General features: G+C 42.9%; 2 protein-coding genes across 2 annotated transcripts in view; both read left to right on the top strand.

Moving 5' to 3' along the window:
• LOC141270753 (oocyte zinc finger protein XlCOF8.4-like) overlaps positions 1–16,731 on the top strand; it is a 31,552-nt gene extending 14,821 nt beyond the window's left edge. The window contains exons 6-8 of the mRNA XM_073680863.1: positions 2,725–2,815; positions 12,391–12,477; positions 14,299–16,731. Of these exons, the coding sequence (XP_073536964.1) occupies positions 2,725–2,815; positions 12,391–12,477; positions 14,299–14,963 (843 nt within the window). The 3' untranslated portion in view covers positions 14,964–16,731. The remainder of the gene's footprint in view (positions 1–2,724; positions 2,816–12,390; positions 12,478–14,298) is intronic.
• Positions 1–23,954, top strand: part of LOC141271460 (uncharacterized) — a 549,319-nt gene that overhangs the window by 236,592 nt on the left and 288,773 nt on the right. The window lies entirely within an intron of this gene.

Here is a 23,954-nt window from a genome sequence, read left to right on the forward strand (position 1 = left end):
CTTTGTTACACAGCAATTCACTTCAGGGGGTGCTACTATTTTCTATTTTCCTTATTTTCCCGCCTGCACAGTCCTCAGATCCTAATCCTATAAAGCATCTCTGGGACGAGGTAGAATTGGATATTCAGAGCATCTCGGCACCTTCATCTAATTTGTGGCAACAACAAGAACCTATCCTGTTGGCATGGGCCAGTATTCCTGGGGAACAACCTTGTGCAATTTATGACGTGATTAATTGCTGCCGTTCTGAAGGCCCAAGGAGATCCAATATGCTACTAGATATGCATGTCTCTAATAAAGTGTCCATTCAGTTCATTATATCCTTGGTGGTGATATGATAAAGCTGATCATAGACATAATCATAGGCGGATTATAATGAGGGCAATCTGGGCTATCTCCCAGGGCCCGAGGCTCTGGGGGGGCCCCACGACCAGATTGCCTTCATTATAATGTGTGTGGCGCCAATGCGGCGGACATATCCCAGCAGGCAGAGGCGGGGGGCCGCCGGACCGCTCCCCCAGCAGTTGCGCAGGGCCACTGCTTTTTCTTCAGCCGGGCCAGCACTGCACCTATAAACTTTCTTGTGTGCTGGCCCGGACGCATCACAGCTAGGAGACACGGCCGTGTCTGCTAGCGTGACGTCATGCAGTGCGCCCTGCACTGCTACTTACCACCAGAGAGGAGCTGCACGACTGGAGCTGAGCCAGGGGATGGTGATTGACGTGTGTGTCAGTGTGTCTGCAGATATTATTGTGTGATGTCTGTTTATATGTATTTTTGTGTTTCAAATGTGTTTATGCATCTATGCATATATCTTTTTATATGTGTGTGTGCATGATTGCGTGCGGCCTCCCGCTGTATCTGGGGGGTACCGTGCGGCCTCCCGCTGTGTATAGATGGCGCCGTGCGGCCTCCCGCTGTGTATAGGAGGATTATATGGCAGCTCATATTGTATGTAGGGTCTCATACTGTATATAGGTGGATGTCAGAATACTTAATTGTGCTCAATATTAAGTCATACAATTAATGTAAAAAAAAAATTATATATTAACCCCTTTCTGGCCCAGGGCATACTAATACTTATCTGTGCCCTGGGCCTTATGGGCCAGATACGTATTAGTACGCCTTGGCGATTTCGACCGCACCACTTGAGATTGCCGCCGGGTGTCAGCTGATTGTCATAGCTGACACCCGATTAACCCCCGAAATGCTGCGATCAAAATCGATCGCAGCATTCCGGTGGCAAGAGATGGTAAGCGCGATACTTCCCTTCTCTGCCGGAGTCCCGCGGCATCTGAGTCCGGTCCCAGATGTTGTCATGGTGACCCGATTTCATCAAGACAACATCCGGGTCACCAGGAGGCAGGAAGTTACTTTGGTCATGTGCAGTGTGTGACCAAAGTAACTTCTCCCTGTGCAGCGCTGACAGGCTGCATAGCACAGAGATGGTGCTGCATTTCTGTGCTATACAGCCGATCAGGCTGCAAAAAGTGAAGTCCCATAGTGGGACAAAGTGTAAAAGTAATAAAAATGTCAAAAAGTGGAAAAAAAAAATTTGTAAAAAATATATATATATATTGTACCCATAAATAAATATTCTTATGAAAAAAAAAAAATAAACCAATAAAAGTATACATATTTGGTATTGCCGCGTCCGGAACAACCTGACCTATAAAACTGTCCAGCTAGTTATCCCGCTAGTTAACCCCTTTAGTGAACAAAAAACAATGCTTTATCATCATACCGCCAAACAAAAAATGGAATAAAATGCGATCAAAAAGACGAATGTAAATAAAAATGTTACCGCTGAAAACATCATCATGTCCCGCAAAAAACAAGCCGCCATACAGCTCCATCAGCCGAAAAATAAAAAAGTTATAGCTTTCAGAATAAAGCGATGCAAAAAAAATTATTTTCTGTCATAATGGCCCCTCAAAGTCACTTCAAATGTGATGTGGTCCCTAAAAAAAATGGTTTTGTAAATTTTGTTGTAAAAATGAGAAATCGCTGGTCAACTTTTATAGCTCCCTAACGAAAAAAAAATTTGGGTTCCAAAATTGTGCTGATGTAAAGTAGACATGTGGGAAATGTTATTTATTAAGTATTTTGTGTGACATATCTCTCTTATTTAAGGGCATGGAAATTCAAAGTTTGAAAATTGTGAAATTTTCTAAATTTTCGCCAAATTTCCGTTTTTTTCACAAATAAACGCAAGTGATGTCAAAGAAATTTTACCACTATCATGAAGTACAATATGTCACAAAAAAACAGTCTCAGAATCAGGGGGATCCGTTGAAGCGTTCCAGAGTAATTACCTCATAAAGTGACAGTGGTCAGAATTGTAAAAATTGGCCTGGTCATTAACGTGCAAACCACCCTCGGGGGGTGGGGAGGGGGGGTAAAGGGGTTAATATTGTGCAGAATTAATTTCACATGAACTATCACATGATCTATCAAAGGGGGATTTTGTGACATGTCACATGATACATCAGGTGTGTGTGTGGCGGGGAGCCCACGCCTTCTAAACTGTCCGGGGCCCTTGCTACTCTTAATCCACTCCTGGACATAACGTATTGTCTGGATCTTCTCAACAATTTACTGTTTATGGTGATTGCTGTCTAGAATTAGGAGACAACAGGTTGGATTTTGGTTGATCGTTGTTGTTTTCCAAAATCATTTCACCAAACGTCTTCATCTGTCTGTGACTTACAATCTTTGTTCCAGGGTAAAGATCTGACCCATATTAATACTACAGAGACATATGTGAGGGGTGATGAGCGGTGTAAAGAGGAGATTCCTACAGATAACCGCACAGGTGAGTAGTGACCACTAAATGTAGAGAAGTCACAGGGTCTAATCAGTCACTGACTTGGCGGACATCACAAGCCCCATCCATGCCTCACCCACTTTGGTGGAACTTTGAAGACTTGGCCCCATAGTTCTTAAAAAAAGACCAAAAAAAACCTCCTTTTTTACAGTATTTTGTACGAAGGTTTCTCCACTGCATCAATAGCTGCTGTAGAGGAGATAACGCTTCACTCTCGGTCCTGTCCATCTCAGGTCACTGCGCTCAGTGAATGTCTCTAAATACTCTTTTGAACCATATTAGTGTCAGTGACCTCTGATATGCAAGACAGAATCATTACCTGGCACAGGCTTCACTATTACGTACAAGAGAATTTTCTCAAACAAAACCTCAATAGCATTCTACCTTACTAGCTATAAAATACTGATTTAATAAATATGCAAAAAAATTACAATAAACATGACATACTTTGTATTATCGTAACAACCGGTACAATACGGCAAACACATTATTTATGGTGATCGATCAATGAGATCACTAAAATGGTTGAATTTTTTTATACATGTTGGTTTATATACTATAAAATAAACACATGAATCAAAAATTTGTTTTCCATTCTAAAAATGGACACATATCGGAACCTAGAAGGAACCCAAAATACCTTTTGTTTGTTCATCAGAGATCTGTGCGTCTTCTTAGTTATGTCCCTCATCCTGGTATATATATCCCCCATCCTGGTATATGTCCCTTATTCTGGGCCCCATGCTGGTATATGTCCCCCGTTCTGCCTCTGTTCTTTAATGTATAGAAAAAAAATAAACCATTATACTCACCAGGGGGATACATAGAAGTCATGGGGCCCATAGCAGAAGTATAATGTACAGTCCATAGGCCTTCCTATAGTTCAATGCACCTGGCATGGTCCTCCCATATAGTATAATGCACAGCCCATAGTCCTCCATATAATGTATAGCACAGCCCATGGTCCCTTGTATAGTATGATGCACAGCCCATTGTCCCTCGTATAGCATGATGCACAGCCTATGGTCCCCCGTATAGCATGATGCACAGCCCATGGTCCCCCGTATAGCATGATGCACAGCCCATGGTCCTCCGTATAGCCTGATGCACAGCCCATGGTCCCCCGTATAATATGATGCACAGCCCATGGTCCCCATATAGCATGATGCACAGCCCATGGTCCCCATATAGCATGATGCACAGCCCATGGTCCCCCGTATAGCATGATGCACAGCCCATGGTCCTCCGTATAGCCTGATGCACAGCCCATGGTCCCCCGTATAATATGATGCACAGCCCATGGTCCCCATATAGCATGATGCACAGCCCATGGTCCTCCGTATAGCATGATGCACAGCCCATGGTCCTTCGTATAGCATGATGCACAGCCCATGGTCCTCAGTATGGCATGATGCACAGCCCATGGTCCTCAGTATGGCATGATGTACAGCCCATGGTCCTCAGTATGGCATGATGCACAGCCCATGGTCTTCAGTATGGCATGATGCACAGCCCATGGTCTTCAGTATGGCATGATGCACAGCCCATGGTCCTCAGTATGGCATGATGCACAGCCCATGGCCCTCAGTATGGCATGATGCACAGCCCATGGCCCTCAGTATGGCATGATGCACAGCCCATGGCCCTCAGTATGGCATGATGCACAGCCCATGGTCCTCAGTATGGCATGATGCACAGCCCATGGTCCTCAGTATGGCATGATGCACAGCCCATGGTCCTCAGTATGGCATAATGCACAGCCCATGGTCCTCAGTATGGCATGATGCACAGCCCATGGTCCTCAGTATGGCATGATACACAGCCCATGGTCCTCAGTATGGCATGATGCACAGCCCATGGTCCTCAGTATGGCATGATGCACAGCCCATGGTCCTCAGTATGGCATGATGCACAGCCCATGGTCCAAAGTATGGCATGATGCACAGCCCATGGTCCAAAGTATGGCATGATGCACCTCCATATTAGTATAATACACAGTCCATATCCTTCATATAAGATAATGCACAGCCCATAGTCATCCATGTAGTAGCATGGCCACTGTGTACTCACTGATTAAATAAATAAATACTCACCTCCCATCCACTCCCCCGCCACTCAGAGTCCTCTTTTGAAGCCGGCAGCTCTCTTCAGTGTGCAAGCAAAGGGGGCGCATGAGGTCACTGCCATGCGCCCCCAGTCACTTGCACGCCGACATCAGCTGCTGGACTCTGTTTGGCCGGCAGCGTGTATTGCCGTGCACTGACCCAACGGGTCTGTGCACTGTAATACATTTCAGCTGGATGTGCGTCCTCGAACGCACATCCAGTTGAAGTTTCTCCTAGTATCGGCAGGACCCCATCCGCACAGGCCTGTTCGCAGTTGCGACCTCTGTGACAGTAGTCATTACACCCTGGGCACACAGATTGCAAAAACTGATACAGGAACTAAAAGTGAATCCAGCACAAAGTAGTTATGCAAGCATGACCAAAAAAACTGATGTCTGAGGTCTAAGGCTACATTCACATTTTAAAGTGCTGTTCGCTGATCACTAGTGATGAGCGAGCACTAAAATGCTCGGGTGCTCGAAGCTCGGGTCGAGCACATTGGAATACTCGGGTGCTCGACCCGAGCAACGAGCCCAATATAAGTCTATGGGAAACTCGAGCATTTTTCTGGTGGTCCCCCCCCGGCAGTCTCCAGAAGGTCAAACATTGCCCAAATAGATGGGAACGGTGCTCAATTAAACGTCAGGCAGGCAGAATATATAGGCAGACGGGCAGGCAGGGTATATAGGAGGGTGCATGAAAAACAAAGCAGGGCACTTGGAACACACTAGTGCCCTCCGATTTTCATGCACCAGTCTCTTTAAAAAAGCCAGCCGGCAATTCATCAGCAGCATACACCGGTACCAGACAATTTAGAACAGAAAGAATAGAGCATCACACATAGATAGAAACATGTCAGTCACATATATAATAAGTACAGTGATAGTGTTGATTACTGTACTTGTCATTTAGTGTTAAAATAAAGGATTTATTTAAAAAAAAAATGGCGTGGGGTTCCTCGTAATTTTAGTCTCTAGCGGAGGTTAAGCAGACGGCTGGGGCAGATGTTTGAAAAATGGAAAGGGGGTAATACCCACGGAGCTTCCCAGGCTACTAATATCAGCCCCCAGCTGAATACCTAGCCTTTACCAGCTATTAAAATGGGGGACCCCCCAAAAGAATGACGTGGGGTCCCCCCTATTTTAATAGCTAGCAAAGGCTAGGCAGACAGCTGGGGTTGGGACCATCAGTTGTGTTGTGCAGAAGTCTGGTGGATACACAGCTGATAGTCCTACTGAATAGACTGTTAGAATTTGTATTATGGCAAACTTTTGGTCTCTACTGTGTGTTTGGATATCTATAATATAATGGGAGATGCGTGTCTCTGTCCGAAGCCTCGATAGACTGCGCATGCGTGACGCGCAGTCTGGCTCCAGACAGAAGACCCGCTTCCAGCCGTTACAGGTAAGACAGCCACTGCTATGGGGCCAGGGCCCGTGGCCGGAGTGGGCCCGTGAGGAGGAGGATAGGTGAGTAGGAGGTGGCGGCGGCAGAGGAGCGGGTTACGGCAGTGGAGGAGCGGAGCACACTACCACGTGTGCCCGCTGCTAAAGGGACATGAATATTCCCTCTGAGGCCACTCCCATGGGCGTGGAGAAGAGGGAATATTCATTCTCTTTAGTAGCGGCCACGGAGGAGCGCTGAACCCCGGCTCCAGCTGTCAGTAGCCGCTGCTAAAGGGAAAGCATATTCACGCTTCTCCACGCCCATAGTCCCGGCGTGGAGAGGAGTGAATGTGTGGCAGCAGCTCACCTCGGCTTCTGAGAGCGCGCAGCTCAGATGCCGACATGAGCTGCTGCAGACAGGACGCAGCACTGGAGCAGAGGTGAGGAAGGAAGGTGAGTATAAGTGTTTATTGTTTTATGTGTGCAGTGATTGGGGGGATGAGGAAGCCGCACATACCAGGAATGGGGGATTGAGGAGGCCACACATACCAGGAATGGGGGATTGAGGAGGCCACACATACCAGGAATGAGGGATTGAGGAGGCCACACATACCAGGAATGGGGGATTGAGGAGGCCACACATACCGGGATTGGGGGGTTGAGGAAGCCACACATAACAGGATTGGGGGATTGAGGAGGCCACACATACCGGGAATGGGGGATTGAGGAGGCCACACATACCAGGATTTGGGGATTGAGGAGGCCACACATACCAGGATTTGGGGATTGAGGAGGCCACACATACCAGGATTGAGGGGTTGAGGAGGCCGCACATACCAGGATTGAGGGGTTGAGGAGGCCACACATACCAGGATTGAGGGGTTGAGGAGGCCACACATACCAGGATTGGGGGGTTGAGGAGGCCACACATACCAGGAATGGGGGATTGAGGAGGCCACACATACCAGGAATGGGGGATTGAGGAGGCCACACATACCAGGAATGGGGGATTGAGGAGGCCACACATACCAGGAATGGGGGATTGAGGAGGCCACACATACCATGAATGGGGGATTGAGGAGGCCACGCATACCGGGATCGGGGATGAGGGGAGCCACGCATACCGGAAATAGGGATGAGGTGGGGAGCCACGCATACCGGAAATGGGGATGGGGGGGAGCCACGCATACCGGAAATGGGGAAGAGGGGGGGAGCCACGCATAAAGGAAATGGGGAAGAGGGGGGAAGCCACGCATACCGGAAATGGGGAAGAGGGGGGGAGCCACGCATACCGGAAATGGGGAAGAGGGGGGGAGCCACGCATACTGGAAATGGGGAAGAGGGGGGGGAGCCACGCATACCGGAAATGGGGAAGAGGGGGGAGCCACGCATACTGGAAATTGGGAAGAGGGGGGAGCCACGCATACCGGAAATGGGGAAGAGGGCAGGAGCCACGCATACCGGAAATGGGGAAGAGGGGGGGAGCCACGCATACCGGAAATGGGGAAGAGGGGGTGAGCCACGCATACAGGAAATGGGGAAGAGGGGGGGAGCCACGCATACCGGAAATGGGGAAGAGGGGGGGAGCCACGCATACCGGAAATGAGGATGAGGGGAGCCACGCATACCGGAAATGGGGATGAGGGGAGCCACGCATACCGTGATCGAGGATGAGGGGAGCCACGCATACCGGGATCAGGGATGAGGGGAGCCACGCATACCGGGATCGGGGATGAGGGGTGCCACGCATACCGGGATCGGGGATGAGGGGAGCCACGCATACTGGGATTGGAACGGGTTCAATAGCTAGTATATATATATATATATATATATATATATATATATATATATATATATATATATATAGTACAGACCAAAAGTTTGGACACACCTTCTCATTTAAAGATTTTTCTTTATTTTCATGACTATGAAAATTATACATTCACACTGAAGGCATCAAAACTATGAATTAACACGTGGAATTATATACTTAACAAAAAAGTGTGAAACAACTGAAAATATGTCTTATATTGTAGGTTCTTCAAAGTAGCCACCTTTTGCTTTGATGACTGCTTTGCACACTCTTGGCATTCTCTTGATGAGCTTCAAGAGGTAGTCACTGGAAATGGTTTTCACTTCACAGGTGTGCCCTGTCAGGTTTAATAAGTGGGATTTCTTGCCTTATAAATGGGGTTGGGACCATCAGTTGTGTTGTGCAGAAGTCAGGTGGATACACAGCTGATAGTCCTACTGAATAGACTGTTAGAATTTGTATTATGGCAAGAAAAAAGCAGCTAAGTAAAGAAAAACAAGTGGCCATCATTACTTTAAGAAATGAAGGTCAGTCTGTGCAAAAAATTGGGAAAACTTTGAAAGTGTCCCCAAGTGCAGTTGCAAAAACCATCAAGCGCTACAAAGAAACTGGCTCACATGAGGACCGCCCCAGGAAAGGAAGACCAAGAGTCACCTCTGCTTCTGAGGATAAGTTTATCCGAGTCACCAGAAACAGAAATCACAAGTTAACAGCAGCTCAGATTAGAGACCAGGTCAATGCCACACAGAGTTCTACAGCAGACACATCTCTACAACAACTGTTAAGAGGAGACTTTGTGCAGCAGGCCTTAATGGTAAAATAGCTGATAGAAAACCACTGCTAAGGAAAGGCAACAAGCAGAAGAGACTTGTTTGGGCTAAAGAACACAAGGAATGGACATTAGACCAGTGAAAATCTATGGTTTGGTCTGATGAGTCCAAATTTGAGATCTTTGGTTCCAACCACCTTGTCTTTGTGCGACGCTGAAAAGGTGAACGGATGGACTCTACGTGCCTGGTTCCCACCGTGAAGCATGGAAGAGGAGGTGTGATGGTGTGGGGGTGCTTTGCTGGTGACACTGTTGGGGATTTATTCAAAATTGAAGGCATACTGAACCAGCGTGGCTACCACAGCATCTTGCAGCGGCATGCTATTCCATCCGTTTTGCGTTTAGTTGGACCATCATTTATTTTTCAACAGGACAATGACCCCAAACACACTTCCAGGCTGTGTAAGGGCTATTTCACCAAGAGGGAGAGTGATGGGGTGCTACGCCAAATGACCTGGCCTCCACAGTCACCAGACCTGAACCCAATCGAGATGGTTTGGGGTGAGCTGGACCGCAAAGTGAAGGCAAAAGGGCCAACAAGTGCTAAGCATCTCTGGGAACTCCTTCAAGATTGTTGGAAGACCATTTCCAGTGACTACCTCTTGAAGCTCATCAAGAGAATGCCAAGAGTGTGCAAAGCAGTCATCAAAGCAAAAGGTGGCTACTTTGAAGAACCTAGAATATAAGACATACTTTCAGTTGTTTTACACTTTTTTGTTAAGTATATAATTCCACATGTGTTAATTCATAGTTTTGATGCCTTCAGTGTGAATGTACAATTTTCATAGTCATGAAAATACAGAAAAATCTTTAAATGAGAAGGTGTGTCCAAACTTTTGGTCTGTACTGTGTGTGTATATATATATATATATATATATATATATATATATATATATATATATATATATATATATATATATATATATATATATATATATATATATATATAGAGCAGCAGCTATGATCATGTGCAGTACATGTCGGTCATGGCTCGCTGTGCAAAGGTTTTGATCAGCAGCGATGCAGCCTTGCAACCAGAAAGTGTGTGTATAAATATATTATGATTTTTTTTCATATTGTACATTTTAAAAGTTGCAGAAAGCAATATGGACTGATGCAAAAGTTTGGGCACCTTTTGGATATTTGTGTGCTCGGATAACTGTGACCAAGGTTTCAGACCTTAATTAGTGTGTTAGGGTTACGGCTTGTTCACTAGGAAAGGCCTGGTCATGCAGATTTATAAAAAAAAAAAAAAAAAAAAAAACAGCCTCCTCTAACCTTGTGCCAAAAACAAAAAATTGTAGCCATGGGTTTGTCTAAGTAGCTGCCTACCACTCTGAAAATGGTGGAGGCCCACAAAGCAGGAGAAGGCTATAAGAAGATAGCAAAGCATTTTCAAGTTGCTCTTTTCTCAGTTCAAAATGTCATTAAGAAATGGCAGTTAACAGGAGCAGTGGAGGTCAAGATAAGGTTTGGAAGACCAAGCAAAATTTCAGTGAGAGTTGCTCATAGAATTGCTAGAGAGACAAATCAGATCCCCTGCTTGACTGCACAAGACCTTCAGAAAGACTTTGAAGTTGTGGTATATTGTTCTACTGTTCAGAGACACCTGCAAAAATATGGCCCTCATGGAAGAATCATGAGAAGAAAACCTCCTGTGTCCTCACCATAAAATTCAGAGTCAGAAGTATACAAATGAACACCCAAACAAGCCTGATGCATTTTGGAAACAAGTCCTGTGGACCGATGAAGTTAAAATAGAACTGTTTGGCCACAGTTATCAATGCACAGACTTTCCGGAAAAGAACATCTCACCAACCATGAAGCATAGTGGTGGATCAATCATGCTTTGGGGTTGTGTTGCAGCCAATGGCACAGGGAACATTTCACGGATAGAGGAAACAATGGATTCAATGAACTTTCAACAAATTCTTGATACAAACACCAGCTAAAGTTGAATAGAGGATGGCTTGTACAAATGGATGATCCTAAACACACATCAAAATGCACAGTCCCCTGATCTGAACATCATTGCAAATCTGTGGCTATAACTCAAAATAGCAGTGCATGCAAGACAACCCAGAAATCTAACTGAACTGGAAGAATTTTCCAAGGAAGAATGGATGAAAATCCCTCAAACAAGAATTGAAAGACTCCTGTCTGGCTACAAAAAGCGTTTACAAGCTGTCATAGTTTCAAAAGAGGGTGCTACTAGGTACTAACCATGCAGGGTGCCCAAACTTTTGCATCTGTCCATTTTCTTTTTTGCAATTTTTAAAATGTAGAAGATGAAAATATATATATTTTTTGCCTAAAATACAAAAGAGACGTCTCCTCTTTTTAAACGTGGGCCTCTCATGTTCAACTTGCTTAACTGTTCACAAGTGCAGTAATTTTGATCAGTGGTGTCCAAACCTTTACATGCCATTGTAGTCTATTTTGATAACCCTACATCTAACACCAATAAAGAGGCATTTTGCAGTTTCTGGCTTTATGGACATGTACCTACCTACCCAGCTTGTCTTCTCATGTCATTTTTGAGATGGGGGTGGGGGGATAATTTAAGTTGAAAATATGAACTTTTGTCAAATATAGTGTTGTAAATATGTATGGGAAAATTAAAAAATGTCAATTGCAATGAACAGGGTAGTTTTAATAGAAAAAATATATACCACAGCTAAGAATGTGGGAGCTGCAGAAGCACCACAATGACCGGTACCAGCCATCTGGTCACTAATAAAAGCAGATCACAATTGGCCTCCTTTGCCTCCAGAAAACATGTATGTGGGGTGAAAGCGGAGGGCATTATTGAATTCTATGACACATCACTCGTTTCAGTCACAAGGATGATGCTACCTCTGACAGTGACACCATCAGTTTTAATCAGTGTTCTGCACAGTCCTTGCCCATCGTAGCAGTCACTGTTTTACATTGTAAACTTTTCAATTTGTCAATGACATGTCTGTTTGTTCTGACTCCTAGTCCCCTGAGTCACAGCACTCCAAGCCTAAGAAAGATATAGCACAACTTCTTCCAATTGATTTATTGGATGAGATGAACAGTCAGCCTTTGTACTTGGATAAGATGGGGCCAAAAGAGATGTAGGTCACGATTCAACTTCTTAGCTGTATTGGTGTCTGTCAGCCATGTTAACAAGGACACCGATAGTATCAACTGAGGTTCTGTGGCACTCTGAGTCCAAGCAAAGTTATAAGTAGTTATCAGGTGGGAGTGCAAGGAGCTTTTTTACAGCAGCTGTCAGCTGAGTAAGAGATAATGATGATTGTGCAATGGACAAGACCTGAGCACCAGATCAGGTGATGAGGAGGTGATGTCATCGGGGAGGAGGAGGGTAGTGGCATGGGGAATAAAGAGAGTAGTCAAGGTTTGACCAAAAGATCTTTCTGGTGACAGATGTACTTCTATTGCAGTCAGCTTTGTAATGGGCGATGCCACAACTGATGTTGCTGGAAGAGGCTCAATAGCACCTGAAAACTTTGGTCATTGCTGTACTGGTGGTAAGTTGTTTTTCAATGTGAAAGCTTTTGCAAGAGGAATAAAAACAGTGGATATACAGACAAGAAAAGACTGGGAGCTACAGCTCCTTCTAAACACCTGAAGCAACACCTACTCATTTGAAAAGAGCAACCTGGCCAACTATATGAGCAAGGCTCAATCTATCGTTCTACACGTTCTTCTCACACTTGTGTTTTTGGTAGCCAGGCTACATCCCCAAGTAATAAGTGGTCGGTGTCATCATTAGCATCATCCACAACTACAGTTTTTCATACTCTACTCCTCTATTTCTATCTCACTGTCAGGCATCTGTCCCTGAGTGTGTGAAAATAAAACAGGTGTACATTCCCAGTCATCCACTTGTGCCATACCCAACTCCAACATGGTGAAGTTGCTGTTGGTGCCATCACTAGTGTACCTCTTGTTGAACTCCACAGAATTTCGAGAAATGGTGATGTGTTCTCAGCATACAGATAGGGGTGTCTGTTCTGTGCTTACATGTGTCGGATGACATGGACACTCTTTCTCTGGGCATTAAGCTTGAATGTGCTCTGCACCATAGAGCTGCAACTATGGTCATGTACAGTCCATGTCGATCATGGCTCGCTGTGCAAAGGTTTTGAACAACAGCGATGCTTCCTTGCAATCAGAACCTAGGATAAAAACAAAATGTGCAAATACTGTGCAGTAAGCAAATAAATAGGAATAGTATATGTAAATAACATCGGGTGCTTAGTTGACACAATTTTGATCAAAAGAGAGTAAAAGACATCCCACTGCAACAAGGCTTACCCAATCAGGATGGTCCCTAATTCTTATAGTTCAATTGTTTATATGCCAGCAAGCCTCAAAATAGACGAGGGCAGAGCAGGGCTCAGACCTGCCTGTGGAAAGCTATATAGACCAAATGTACAGTTCAAAATGGGGGAGCCACACCCCTATATGTACATCATGCAAAAAACTAAAGCAAATGAGAAAAGAAATGAGCCAGAACACATGTTTGTATAAGTGCAATGTATATATGCACTTATATATGTATGTATTCCACATACCACACCTGGAGAGCAAATTTATTAATAAGCAGGAGATTATTATTAGTATAAGATGATCTTTCCAGAAAATTAAGTAAACAGCCACCCTGGTAGTTAGAAAATAATCAGCCATGGGCATACGAGAAGACCGAAATCATAATATTACGTTGTTGACCTAGTACAAATAGACTTCTTTCTTTATCTACTTTTAGTGCAAAAATCTGATGAAATCTTAAGCCAAACTTCTGCAGAAACATGAAATATTTTGAAGTATTCAGAAACTTTCAAGAGGAGAGATCTCACACTTTGCACAGACAAGGAGAAGTACCCCGAAACACAGTGTCTGCAAATTGAGATTCTGGTTCTGGCTTTTATCCTAAGTCATATGACAAGGCTCGTTAGAGAGTCGATATTGACTTTTTAGGATTGATACTACAGTTCTAGTTCTCTTCCTCTCTGAAGAGACAATTTCTACCTGATAGAGATTGTATGAGATGGAATCATAATAAAATAGGATCTATAATCAGTTTTATTACTATTTATGAGTCTGCTCTGAACATGTAACTTGAATTGAGAAGATTGCTTTAATAGAGAAGAGAAACTTTGAGGGGATATAACCTGGTGAGCTAACATTATAAACTATTAGTCCATCTTTGGTGGTCTGTTGTCTTAAACTGTTAATAATTTAATTTGATTATAATTTGCATGAAAATAATATAAAGTATATAGTATATAGTAATATTCTAATGCAATGTTACATAAAAATAATAAAATCATTTTTATTCTTGGCAGATGATTGCACCAAGATCTCAATGGGACGTCTGATATTCTCAGATTTTGCAGCTGATAATCTTGGTATTACAGCCGATACTTGTGAAGAACAAGTCCTTATACCAGATACACCTCAAGACCTTCTCAGAAGGCATCTGTTATCTGATCCTTTTCAACAGGTCCTTTATTCTGCTTCATTAAAGACAAATGTGCAAAACAAAAGTCACAGAAGGGATGGTGAACATAAAATACCTGACATAGGGGAGAAACCATTTTCATGTTCAGAATGTGGGAGATGTTTTACAATGAAACACCACCTCGTTGCACATCAGCTAATACACACAGGGGAGAAACCATTTTCATGTTCAGAATGTGGGAAATGTTGCTTCACTAAATCAAGACTTATAATACATCAGAGAAGTCACACAGGGGAGAAGCCATTTTCTTGCTCAGAATGTGGGAAATGTTTTAAATTGAAACCAGATCTTGTCAGACATAAGAGAATTCACACAGGGGAGAAGCCATTTTCATGTTCAGAATGTAGGAAATGTTTTTGCAATAAATCAGATCTTTATAGACATCGTAGAACTCACACAGGGGAGAAGCCATTTTCATGTTTAATTTGTGGGAAATGTTTTAATCGGAACACACATCTTGTTAGACATCTGAAAATTCATACAAAGTAGCCATTTTCTTTTTTTAATTGTTTTATTGACAAAATGTTAAAGAAAAAATACAAGTCTCCAAAAGGAAGGGGAAATAATTTAAAGAAGTAAATGATTATTTTAAAATGTACACAAATACCATTGACCATTTGTTATTGAAAACTAATTAGTATGGAAATAATACACACATACACTTATATATGAACAATGTGTCTAATATATTTTACATTTCTGTAACTGCAGCATAAAAGGGTTGTCCAGTGATGCTTTTTGCCATCTTATTTGAAATGGACAATGGAGAGATACTGCTATATATGATCAGGACAGTTGCTTAGGTCATTATCCAATGCCCAGCTTGTCACATTTTAATTATTAGGGTGACCTTATCATTTGATGTGCCAATGAGCGTCCATAGAAATGATGGGGTCAAAATCAAAAGTCTGAATTGGAAACTCTTTCAAACTACTCACCCCCAAACAAGACAATTATTTAGTGTCGTCATGAAGAATATTATTCACAACTTTTAAAGGCAGAGAAGAGAGAAATGTATTTTACATACAAAAGTAGTGATGTTTCTCACCGTCCAACCATCTATTATATACCTTCCGGGGCCTGCACACAATATGACACCTCCATTATTGTCCTCCACATAGTATGATGCCCCAAAGTCAATTCCCACTAAACATTTTAGCCTTACTGTAACCCCCCACATGCACTGTATTATGCCCCCACATTGTATTTCCCTACACAATATTAAGTCTCCTCAGTCATGCAGCGCCCATCACACACATTATGATGCTCCCAATACACTAAGAATACCACCACAGTGTCCCCAATACAGCATGAGGCCCCTATCATCTACTAATTACAGTTTAACCCCTTTACAACCCAAGGTGGTTTGCACGTTAATGACCAGGCCAATTTTTACAATTCTGACCACTGTCACTTTATGAGGTAATTACTCTGGAACGCTTCAATGGATCCCCCTGATTGATATTGTTTTTTCGTGACATATTGTACTTCATGATAGCGGTAAAATTTCTTCGATATCACTTGCGTTTATTTGTGAAAAAAACAGAAATTTGGCAAAAATTTTGAACATTTTGCAATTTTCAAAATTTTAATTTTTATGCCCTTAAATCAGAGAGATATGTTACACAAAAGAGTTAATAAATAACATTTCCCACATGTCTACTTTACATCAACACAATTTTGGAACCAAAATTTTTTTTTGTTATGGAGCTATAAAGGTTAAAAGTTGACCAGCGATATCTCATTTTTCCAACAAAATTTACAAAACCATTTTTCTAGGGACCACATCACATTTGAAGTCACTTTGAGAGGTCTTTATGACAGAAAATACCCAAAAGTGACACCATTCTAAAAACTGCACCCCTCAAGGTGCTCAAAACCACATTCAAGAACTTTATTGACCCTTCAGGTGCTTCACAGGAATTTTTGGAATGTGGAAGAAAAAAATGAACATTTAACTTTTTTCACAAAAATGTTACTTTAGACCCAATTTTTTTTATTTTCACAGGGGTAACAGGAAAAAATGGACCCCAAAATTTGTTGTGCAATTTCCTCTGGGCACGCAGATACCCCATATGTGGGGAAAAACCACTGTTTTGGTGCACGGCAGGGCTCGGAAGGGAAGGAGCACCATTTGAATTTTCGATAGTAAAATTTGCTTGAATAATTAGCGGACGCCATGTTGCGTTTGGAGAGCCCCTGATGTGCCTAAACAGTGGAAACCCCCCACAAGTGACCCATTTTGGAAACTAGACCCCCTTGGGAACTTATCTAGATGGGTGGTGAGCATTTTGAACCTCCAGGTGCTTCACAAATTAATCCGTAAAAATAAAAAAGTGTTTTTTTTTTTCACTTTTTCATTTTTACGGATTAATTTGTAAAGCACCTGGGGGTTCCAAGTGCTCACTATGCATCTATATAGGTGCCTTTGGGGGTCTAGTTTCAAAAATAGGGTCACTTGTGGGGGAGCTCCAATGTTTAGGCACACAGGGGCTCTCCAAACGCGACATGGTGTCCGCTAACAATTTGAGCCGATTTTCCATTCAATTTGCTAGCGGAACACCATGTCGCGTTTGGAGAGCCCCTGTGTGCTTAAACAGTGGAAACCCCCAACAAGTGACCCCATTTTGGAAACTAGACCCCTAAAGGATTTTATCAAGGGGTATAGTGAACATTTTGAACCCAGAGGTATGACACAGAATTTGATAACATTAGGTCATCATATTGAATAAGTTGTCATTAGTCTTGAGCGCAAGTGCTCGCTACTTGAGTTTGCATCGGGTACTCAGGTATGCACCATGTACTGCGTGTGCTCGAGTGACATGCTTGAGTCCCTGCCCCGCATGTTTCACGGTTATTAGACACCCAAAAAAAAAACATGCTGGGATTGCTCGTGCATGGCAGGCCATCCCCGCAAAGTTTTTTTGGCCGCGAAGCATATGGGGCGGAGACTCGAGCATGTCACTCAAATACCCACGATACTCAATGCATATCAGAGCACCCGATGCAAACTCAAATAGCGAGCACTTGCGCTCAACACTAGTCGCCATATCGTCATCTTTTTTTCTTACTTTTGAAAAAAATCACAACCCTAACCCCAACTCCAGCCCTAACCCTAGCCCAACCATAACCCTAGCACAACCCTAACCCAAGAGTTTATTTTTTACGCCGTTCCTCGTGCGGTATTAGTGATTAGACGACTTTATTCTTCGGGTCGGTGCGATTACAGTGATACCAGAATCATATGGCGTTTTTATGATTGACAGCTGTCACACACTAAAAGACGCATTTTTTGTAAAATCTAGTTTTTGCATCGCCATATTTTGAGAGCTATAATTTTTCCATATTTTGGCAGACAGAGTCATGTGATGGCTTGTTTTTTGTGGGATGAGTTGATGTTTTTATTAGTGCCATTTTCAGGCACGTGACATTTTTTGATAGCTTTCTATTCCGATTTTTGGGAGGCAGAATAAACAAAAACCACCAATTCAGGAATTGTTTTTTTTGTTTTATTCTGTTCCGCGTGTGGTAAAATTGATAAGGCAGATTTATTCTTTGGGTCAGTACATTTACAGCGGTACCACATTTATATCGTTTTTCTATGTTTTGGCGCTTTTACACAATAAAAGATATTTTATAGAAAAAAATATTTTTTTGCATCGCTTTATTCTGAGAGCTATAACTTTTTGATTTTTCAGATGATGGAGCTGTATGGCGGCTTGTTTTTTGCGAAACAAGATGACGTTTTCAGTGGTATCATTTTTATTTATATTCATCTTTTTGATTGTGTGTTATTCCATTTTTTGTTTGGCAGTATGATGATAAAGCATTGTTTTTTGCTTCTTTTTTATTTTATTTTTTTACCGTGTTCACTGAAGGGGTTAACTAGTGGGACAGTTTTATAGGTCAGGTCGTTCTGGACGCGGCAATACCAAATATGTGTACTTTTATTGTTTGTTTGCTTTTTTTTCATAATAATATTTATTGATGGGTACATTATATTTTTATTTTTGGTGGATTATTTTTTTATTTTTTAAAAAATATTTTTACTATTTTTTTTTTAGTATTTTTTTCACTTTGTGACAGTATTTACACTTTTTTACTTTGTCCCACTCTGGGACTTTCACTTTTTTTATTCTGATCGCCTGCATAGCATAGGGATGGAGCACCATCCCTGTGCCGTGCAGGCTGTCAGCGCTGCACAGTGAGAAGATTGTTTGGTCGTGCACTGCGCATGACCAAACAATGTTCCTGCTGCCTGGTGACCCGGATGTTGTCATGACGACATCGGGTCATCATGGCAACACCCGGGAAGCCGCGGCAGAAGGCGCTGGAGGCCAGAAGAGGAGGTGAGTATTGCGATCACCTCCCCTTGCCACCGCATTGCTGCGATCGACTTCCATTGCAGCATTGCGGGAGTTAATGTGCTGGGAGCGGTGCGGGACCGCTCGCTGCACATAGTACCGGGTGTCAGCTGTGACAATCAGCTGACACCCGGCGGCGATCGCGCCCGCACAGCCTGTATGCGCGCAATCGCGATGACGTACTAATACGGGTCAGGCTCTTAAGTCCCAGGTCACAGAAGCGTATTAATATGTCATGGGCTGTAAAGGGGTTAATACTCTATGTCCCCCAATTTAGTATGAGACCACTACTGGGCTCTCCAATACAGTATAATACGCCATCTGAGCCTCCTAATACAGTATGAGGCCACCGCAGTGCTCCCCAATACAATTTAGTGTCCTTCCTTCCTTTGCAGAAAAATGGACAGACACAATAATATATATAAAAAAATCTCCTAGCATTGTTCTTATGGTGAAGAAGGCATGATTATTCTTCATGCTGCAACAGAAATGAGCAGAAAAAGAAAAGAGGTATGCAAATACAGGGATCACCTAATAAATAAAAATACATTTTATTAGATCTATGTAGCTTGTGAGCCCTCACGGGCAGGGTCCTCCCTCCTTCTGTACCAGTTTGCCATTGTGTTTTTGTTCAAGATTATTGTAATTGTTGTCTCTATGTATACCCCCTTTTTCACATGTAAAGCCATGGAATAAATGGAGCTATATTATATAACAAGCCAAAAAGTCATTAAAAATAATTAAAAAGCCAATGACTGTAAAACCAGATGTGTGTGAAATATTAACAAATACAAGGGAACACTGTTAAACTATTATAACATAGACCAAATGACCTCAATAATATCATATCAAATTAGCTAGATCCCACCCAATTGTCAGAGAATGCTATGTGCAGACAATGTGTTTCCAGCACAATATTCATAAACAATTCAAGTGAATAGAACATGGTTCCATAAAAATACAATGACAAGAGAATCTCTATATTGCATGAGGCCAAACGCTTAATAATAAATCAAAATAAGGCTGTAGGTAAAAAGTCTGTAGGCAAAGGTACAATAGAATACTTAGCAGTCAATGATAGAAGACCCCTACGTACACAAGACTGATCAAGAGAGGGAAAGGACCCCCACGTATCGAGACAAGTGTGTCCTCCTCAGGGGAAAGTGTTCATTAGAAGAGCTTGTTCGCATATGTATGTATGTATATATAGATAGATATATACACTGCTCAAAAAAATAAAGGGAACACTTAAACAACAGAATATAACTCCAAGTAAATCAAACTTCTGTGAAATCAAACTGTCCACTTAGGAAGCAACACTGATTGACAATCAATTTCACATGCTGTTGTGCAAATGGAATAGACAATAGATGGAAATTATTGGCAATTATCAAGACCCACTCAATAAAGGAGTGGTTCTCCAGGTGGGGACCACAGACCACATCTCAGTTCCAATGCTTTTTGTCTGATGTTTTAATCACTTTTCAATGTTGGTTGTGCTTTTACACTCGTGGTAGCATGAGATGGACTCTACAACCCACAGAAGTTGCTCAGGTAGTGCAGCTCATCCAGGATGGCACATCAATGCGAGCTGTGGCAAGAAGGTTTGCTGTGTCTGTCAGCGTAGTGTCCAGAGGCTGGAGCCGCTACCAGGAGAGAGGCCAGTACGCCAGGAGACGTGGAGGGGGCCGTAGGAGGGCAACAACCCAGCAGCAGGACTGCTAACTCCGCCTTTGTGCTAGGAGGAACAGGAGGAGCACTGCCAGAGCCCTGCAAAATGACCTCCAGCAGGCCACAAATGTGCATTTGTCTGCACAAACGGTTAGAAACCAACTCCATGAGGGTGGTATGAGGGCCCGACGTCCACAGATGGGGGTTGTGCGATAACGTTATAGGCGCGCCAATAGGTGCGTTGAATGATGCCCCTCACGACGCGTGTCAAATGCTTCTGTCAGAGATTGACAGTGCCATTTAACATGTTAACAGCTGCTGGTGAAGCTCTTCTCCACCTGCAGCTCTTAGAGGCAGATGATGGCTGAATAATTCAGCTATCATCTGCCGAGAAAAATGTGGGCTTGGCGTGCAAGCATGCATTAAAGTCAGGGAGACGACATATGACATAAATGTACGTCATGTGTCGTGAAAAGGTTAAAGGAGTTGTCCACCACTCAGAGAACCTCTTTCCAATAACTGTTTCCCTCCAAGTAAAGTAGTAGCAGCTATTCTCCGCTCCTGAGTGAGAGGTGTTCAAGCAGTGTTGGCACTGGCTCTTCCGGGGCTCACATGACATTGGCTGCAGGGATCTCGTAATCAGCAGCCACTTCAATCTCCCGGATGTATACGTAACTGACATCCTGAAGTCTGTGAGAGAGCAGATGCAGCTCTGACCTCCTCCGGATGTCTGTTTTGTCTGATGGAGGGGAGAGTAGATAGGCTTCTTAATCGGCTGCTGGGAGAGCCAGTGCCTCTGCCATTTTACTTGGAGAAAATTGCAGCGTGATGCACACACGATGTCACGCCAGACCGGCTAATCAAAAGAGGAGCTGGCAATGCCAATGGGAGCTCAGCAGATTTGCAGAGCTCCCATCCAGCAGTCACAGATTACTTTCCTGGCTGATTGATCATAGTCCTGCAAAGCGATTCTCTCTTCTTTCTCGAGGACTTCTTTGTCATTCATGTGCTTTGCTATTGAACATTTTACTCATGATTAGTCTTTTTATATTAGTGATTTTAATATCTTTGTAATCAATTGTATCCCACACTGAATAAATAAATAATAAAAGTTTATGTTTGTGTTTTTCATTTTCTTTGATATTTATATACAGTGAGGAAAATAAGTATTTGATACACTGCCGATTTTGCAAGTTTTCCCACCTACAAAGAATGGAGAGGTCTGTAATTTTTATCGTAGGTACACTTTAACTGTGAGAGACAGAATCTAAAAAAAATACAGAAAATCACATTTATATGATTTTTACATAATCAATTTGCATTTTGTTGCATGAAATAAGTATTTGATACAATAGAAAAACAGAACTTAGTATTTGGTACAGAAACCTTTGTTTGCAATTACAGAGGTCAGCCGTTTCCTGTAGTTCTTGACCAAGTTTGTACACACTTCAGCAGGAATTTTGGTCCACTCCTCCATACAGATCTTCTCCAGATCTTTAAAGTTTTGTTGATGTCGCTGCACAACATTGGGTTTTAGATCCCTCCAAAGATTTTCTATTGGGTTCATTTTCTGGAGACTGGCTAGGTCACTTCAGGACCTTGAAATGCTTCTTATGGAGCCATTTCTTAGTTGCCCTGGCTGTTTTTTTCAAATCACTGTCATACTGGAAGACCCAGCCACGACCCATCTTCAATGCCCTTAAAGAGGGAAGGAAGTTGTTGGCCAAAATCATCCTCCCTTCAATACTGTGCAGTCGTCTTGTATCCTTTACAGAAAAGCACCCCCAAATTATGATGTTTCCCCCACCATGCTTCACGGTTGGGATGGTGTTTTTGGGGTTGTACTCATCCTTCTTCTTCCAAACACAGCGAGTGGCGTTAATACCAAAAAGCTCTCTTTTGGTCTCATCTGAACACATGACCTTCTCCCATGCCTTTTCTAGATCGTCCAGATGGTCATTGGCCAACTTAAAATGGGCATGGACATGGACATGTGCAGGCGTGAGCAAGGGGGGACCTTGCGTGCCCTGCAGGATTTTAATCCATGACGGCGTAGTGTGTTACTAACGGTAATGTTTGAGACTGTAGTCCCACCTCTCTTCAGGTCATTGACCATGTCCTCCCTGTATTTCTGGGCTGATTCCTGACCTTTCTCAGAATCATCCTTACCTCATGAGGCTCAGTTTCGCATGGAGTTCCAGACCGAGGAAGATTGACAGTCATCTTATGTTTCTTCCATTTTCTAATAATTGTGCCAACAATTGTTGCCTTCTCACCAAGCTGCTTGCCTATTGTCCTGTAGCATATCCCAGCAGGTCTACAATTTTGTCCTTGGTGTCCTCAGACAGCTAATTTGTCTTGGCCATGGTGGAGAGGTTGGAGTGTGATTGACGGAGTTTGAGGACTGGTGTCTCTTACACAGATAGAGTTCAAACAGGTGCAATTAATACAGGTAATAAGTACAGAGTATAAGGGCTTCTTAAAGAAAAACTAACAGGTCTGTGAGAGCCAGAATTCTTGCTGGTTGGTAGGTGATCAAATACTTACTTCATGCAATAAAATGCAATTTAATTATGTAAAAATCATACAATGTGATTTTCTGTTTTGTTTTTTTATACTTAGATTCTGTCTCTCACAGTTGAAGTGTACTTACAATAAAAATTACAGACCTCTCCATTCTTTGTAGGTGGGAAAACTTGCAAAATCTGCAGTGTATCAACTACTTATTTTTCCTTACTGTATCATAAGTTTATAAATGTTGTTGAAATTTGTTTTTCAGGATGGTATCCTGCAGTTAGGTTTTATCATTCTTCATGCTTTTGTAAGGAGATGAACAAATGAGAGATTTCTATAGTTTGAAGCCTAATCGTGTCGGCAAGCAGGAACCGCCATCTACTGGTCATATGTTGCAGAACAAGATAAAGTAGAACTGCATCAGCAGGAACTGTAGGACGAAGTACATGGTTTCTGAGGGGAACAGATGGAAGGAGACACCAGGTCAGGTGACAGCTGTGGGGCAGTTATTTATAAAAGGCCTAGGAGGGCAGAGAAGGGGAGGAGTTGGCGCCTGCACCTGTGACAGGACAGATGTGAAATGCAGTGGAGTTGGCTTATAGCTGTGATTACGGGTAACAAAATCTGATTAAAGAACCGATTAATCAGATCCGAGCGAGGAACCGAGTCAAGTGCGCAGAGCCAGGGCAGGGAGAGACAACTATGCAGCAAAAGAGGGCCGTTCATGTGAGCTGTAATGGCTGTTGTAAATGTATAGTACGAAGGGGACTATGGTGGCTAGCACAATGGGGGTGCAAAGTGACTGATTAATAAGGGACTTCCAGCTTAACAGTGTAGCATCGTTGACTCCCGTTAGGGCCTGTATGACAATTCTTATCGCCTAAGAGAGAGTGACGAAGATGCAGGCCCAATAATACCGTGACGCACTTTT

Source organism: Phyllobates terribilis, unplaced genomic scaffold (assembly GCF_046119375.1).
Source record: "Phyllobates terribilis strain yellow unplaced genomic scaffold, ASM4611937v1 Scaffold_5__5_contigs__length_657084704, whole genome shotgun sequence".
In the NCBI taxonomy this organism is placed as follows: Eukaryota; Metazoa; Chordata; class Amphibia; order Anura; family Dendrobatidae; genus Phyllobates; species Phyllobates terribilis.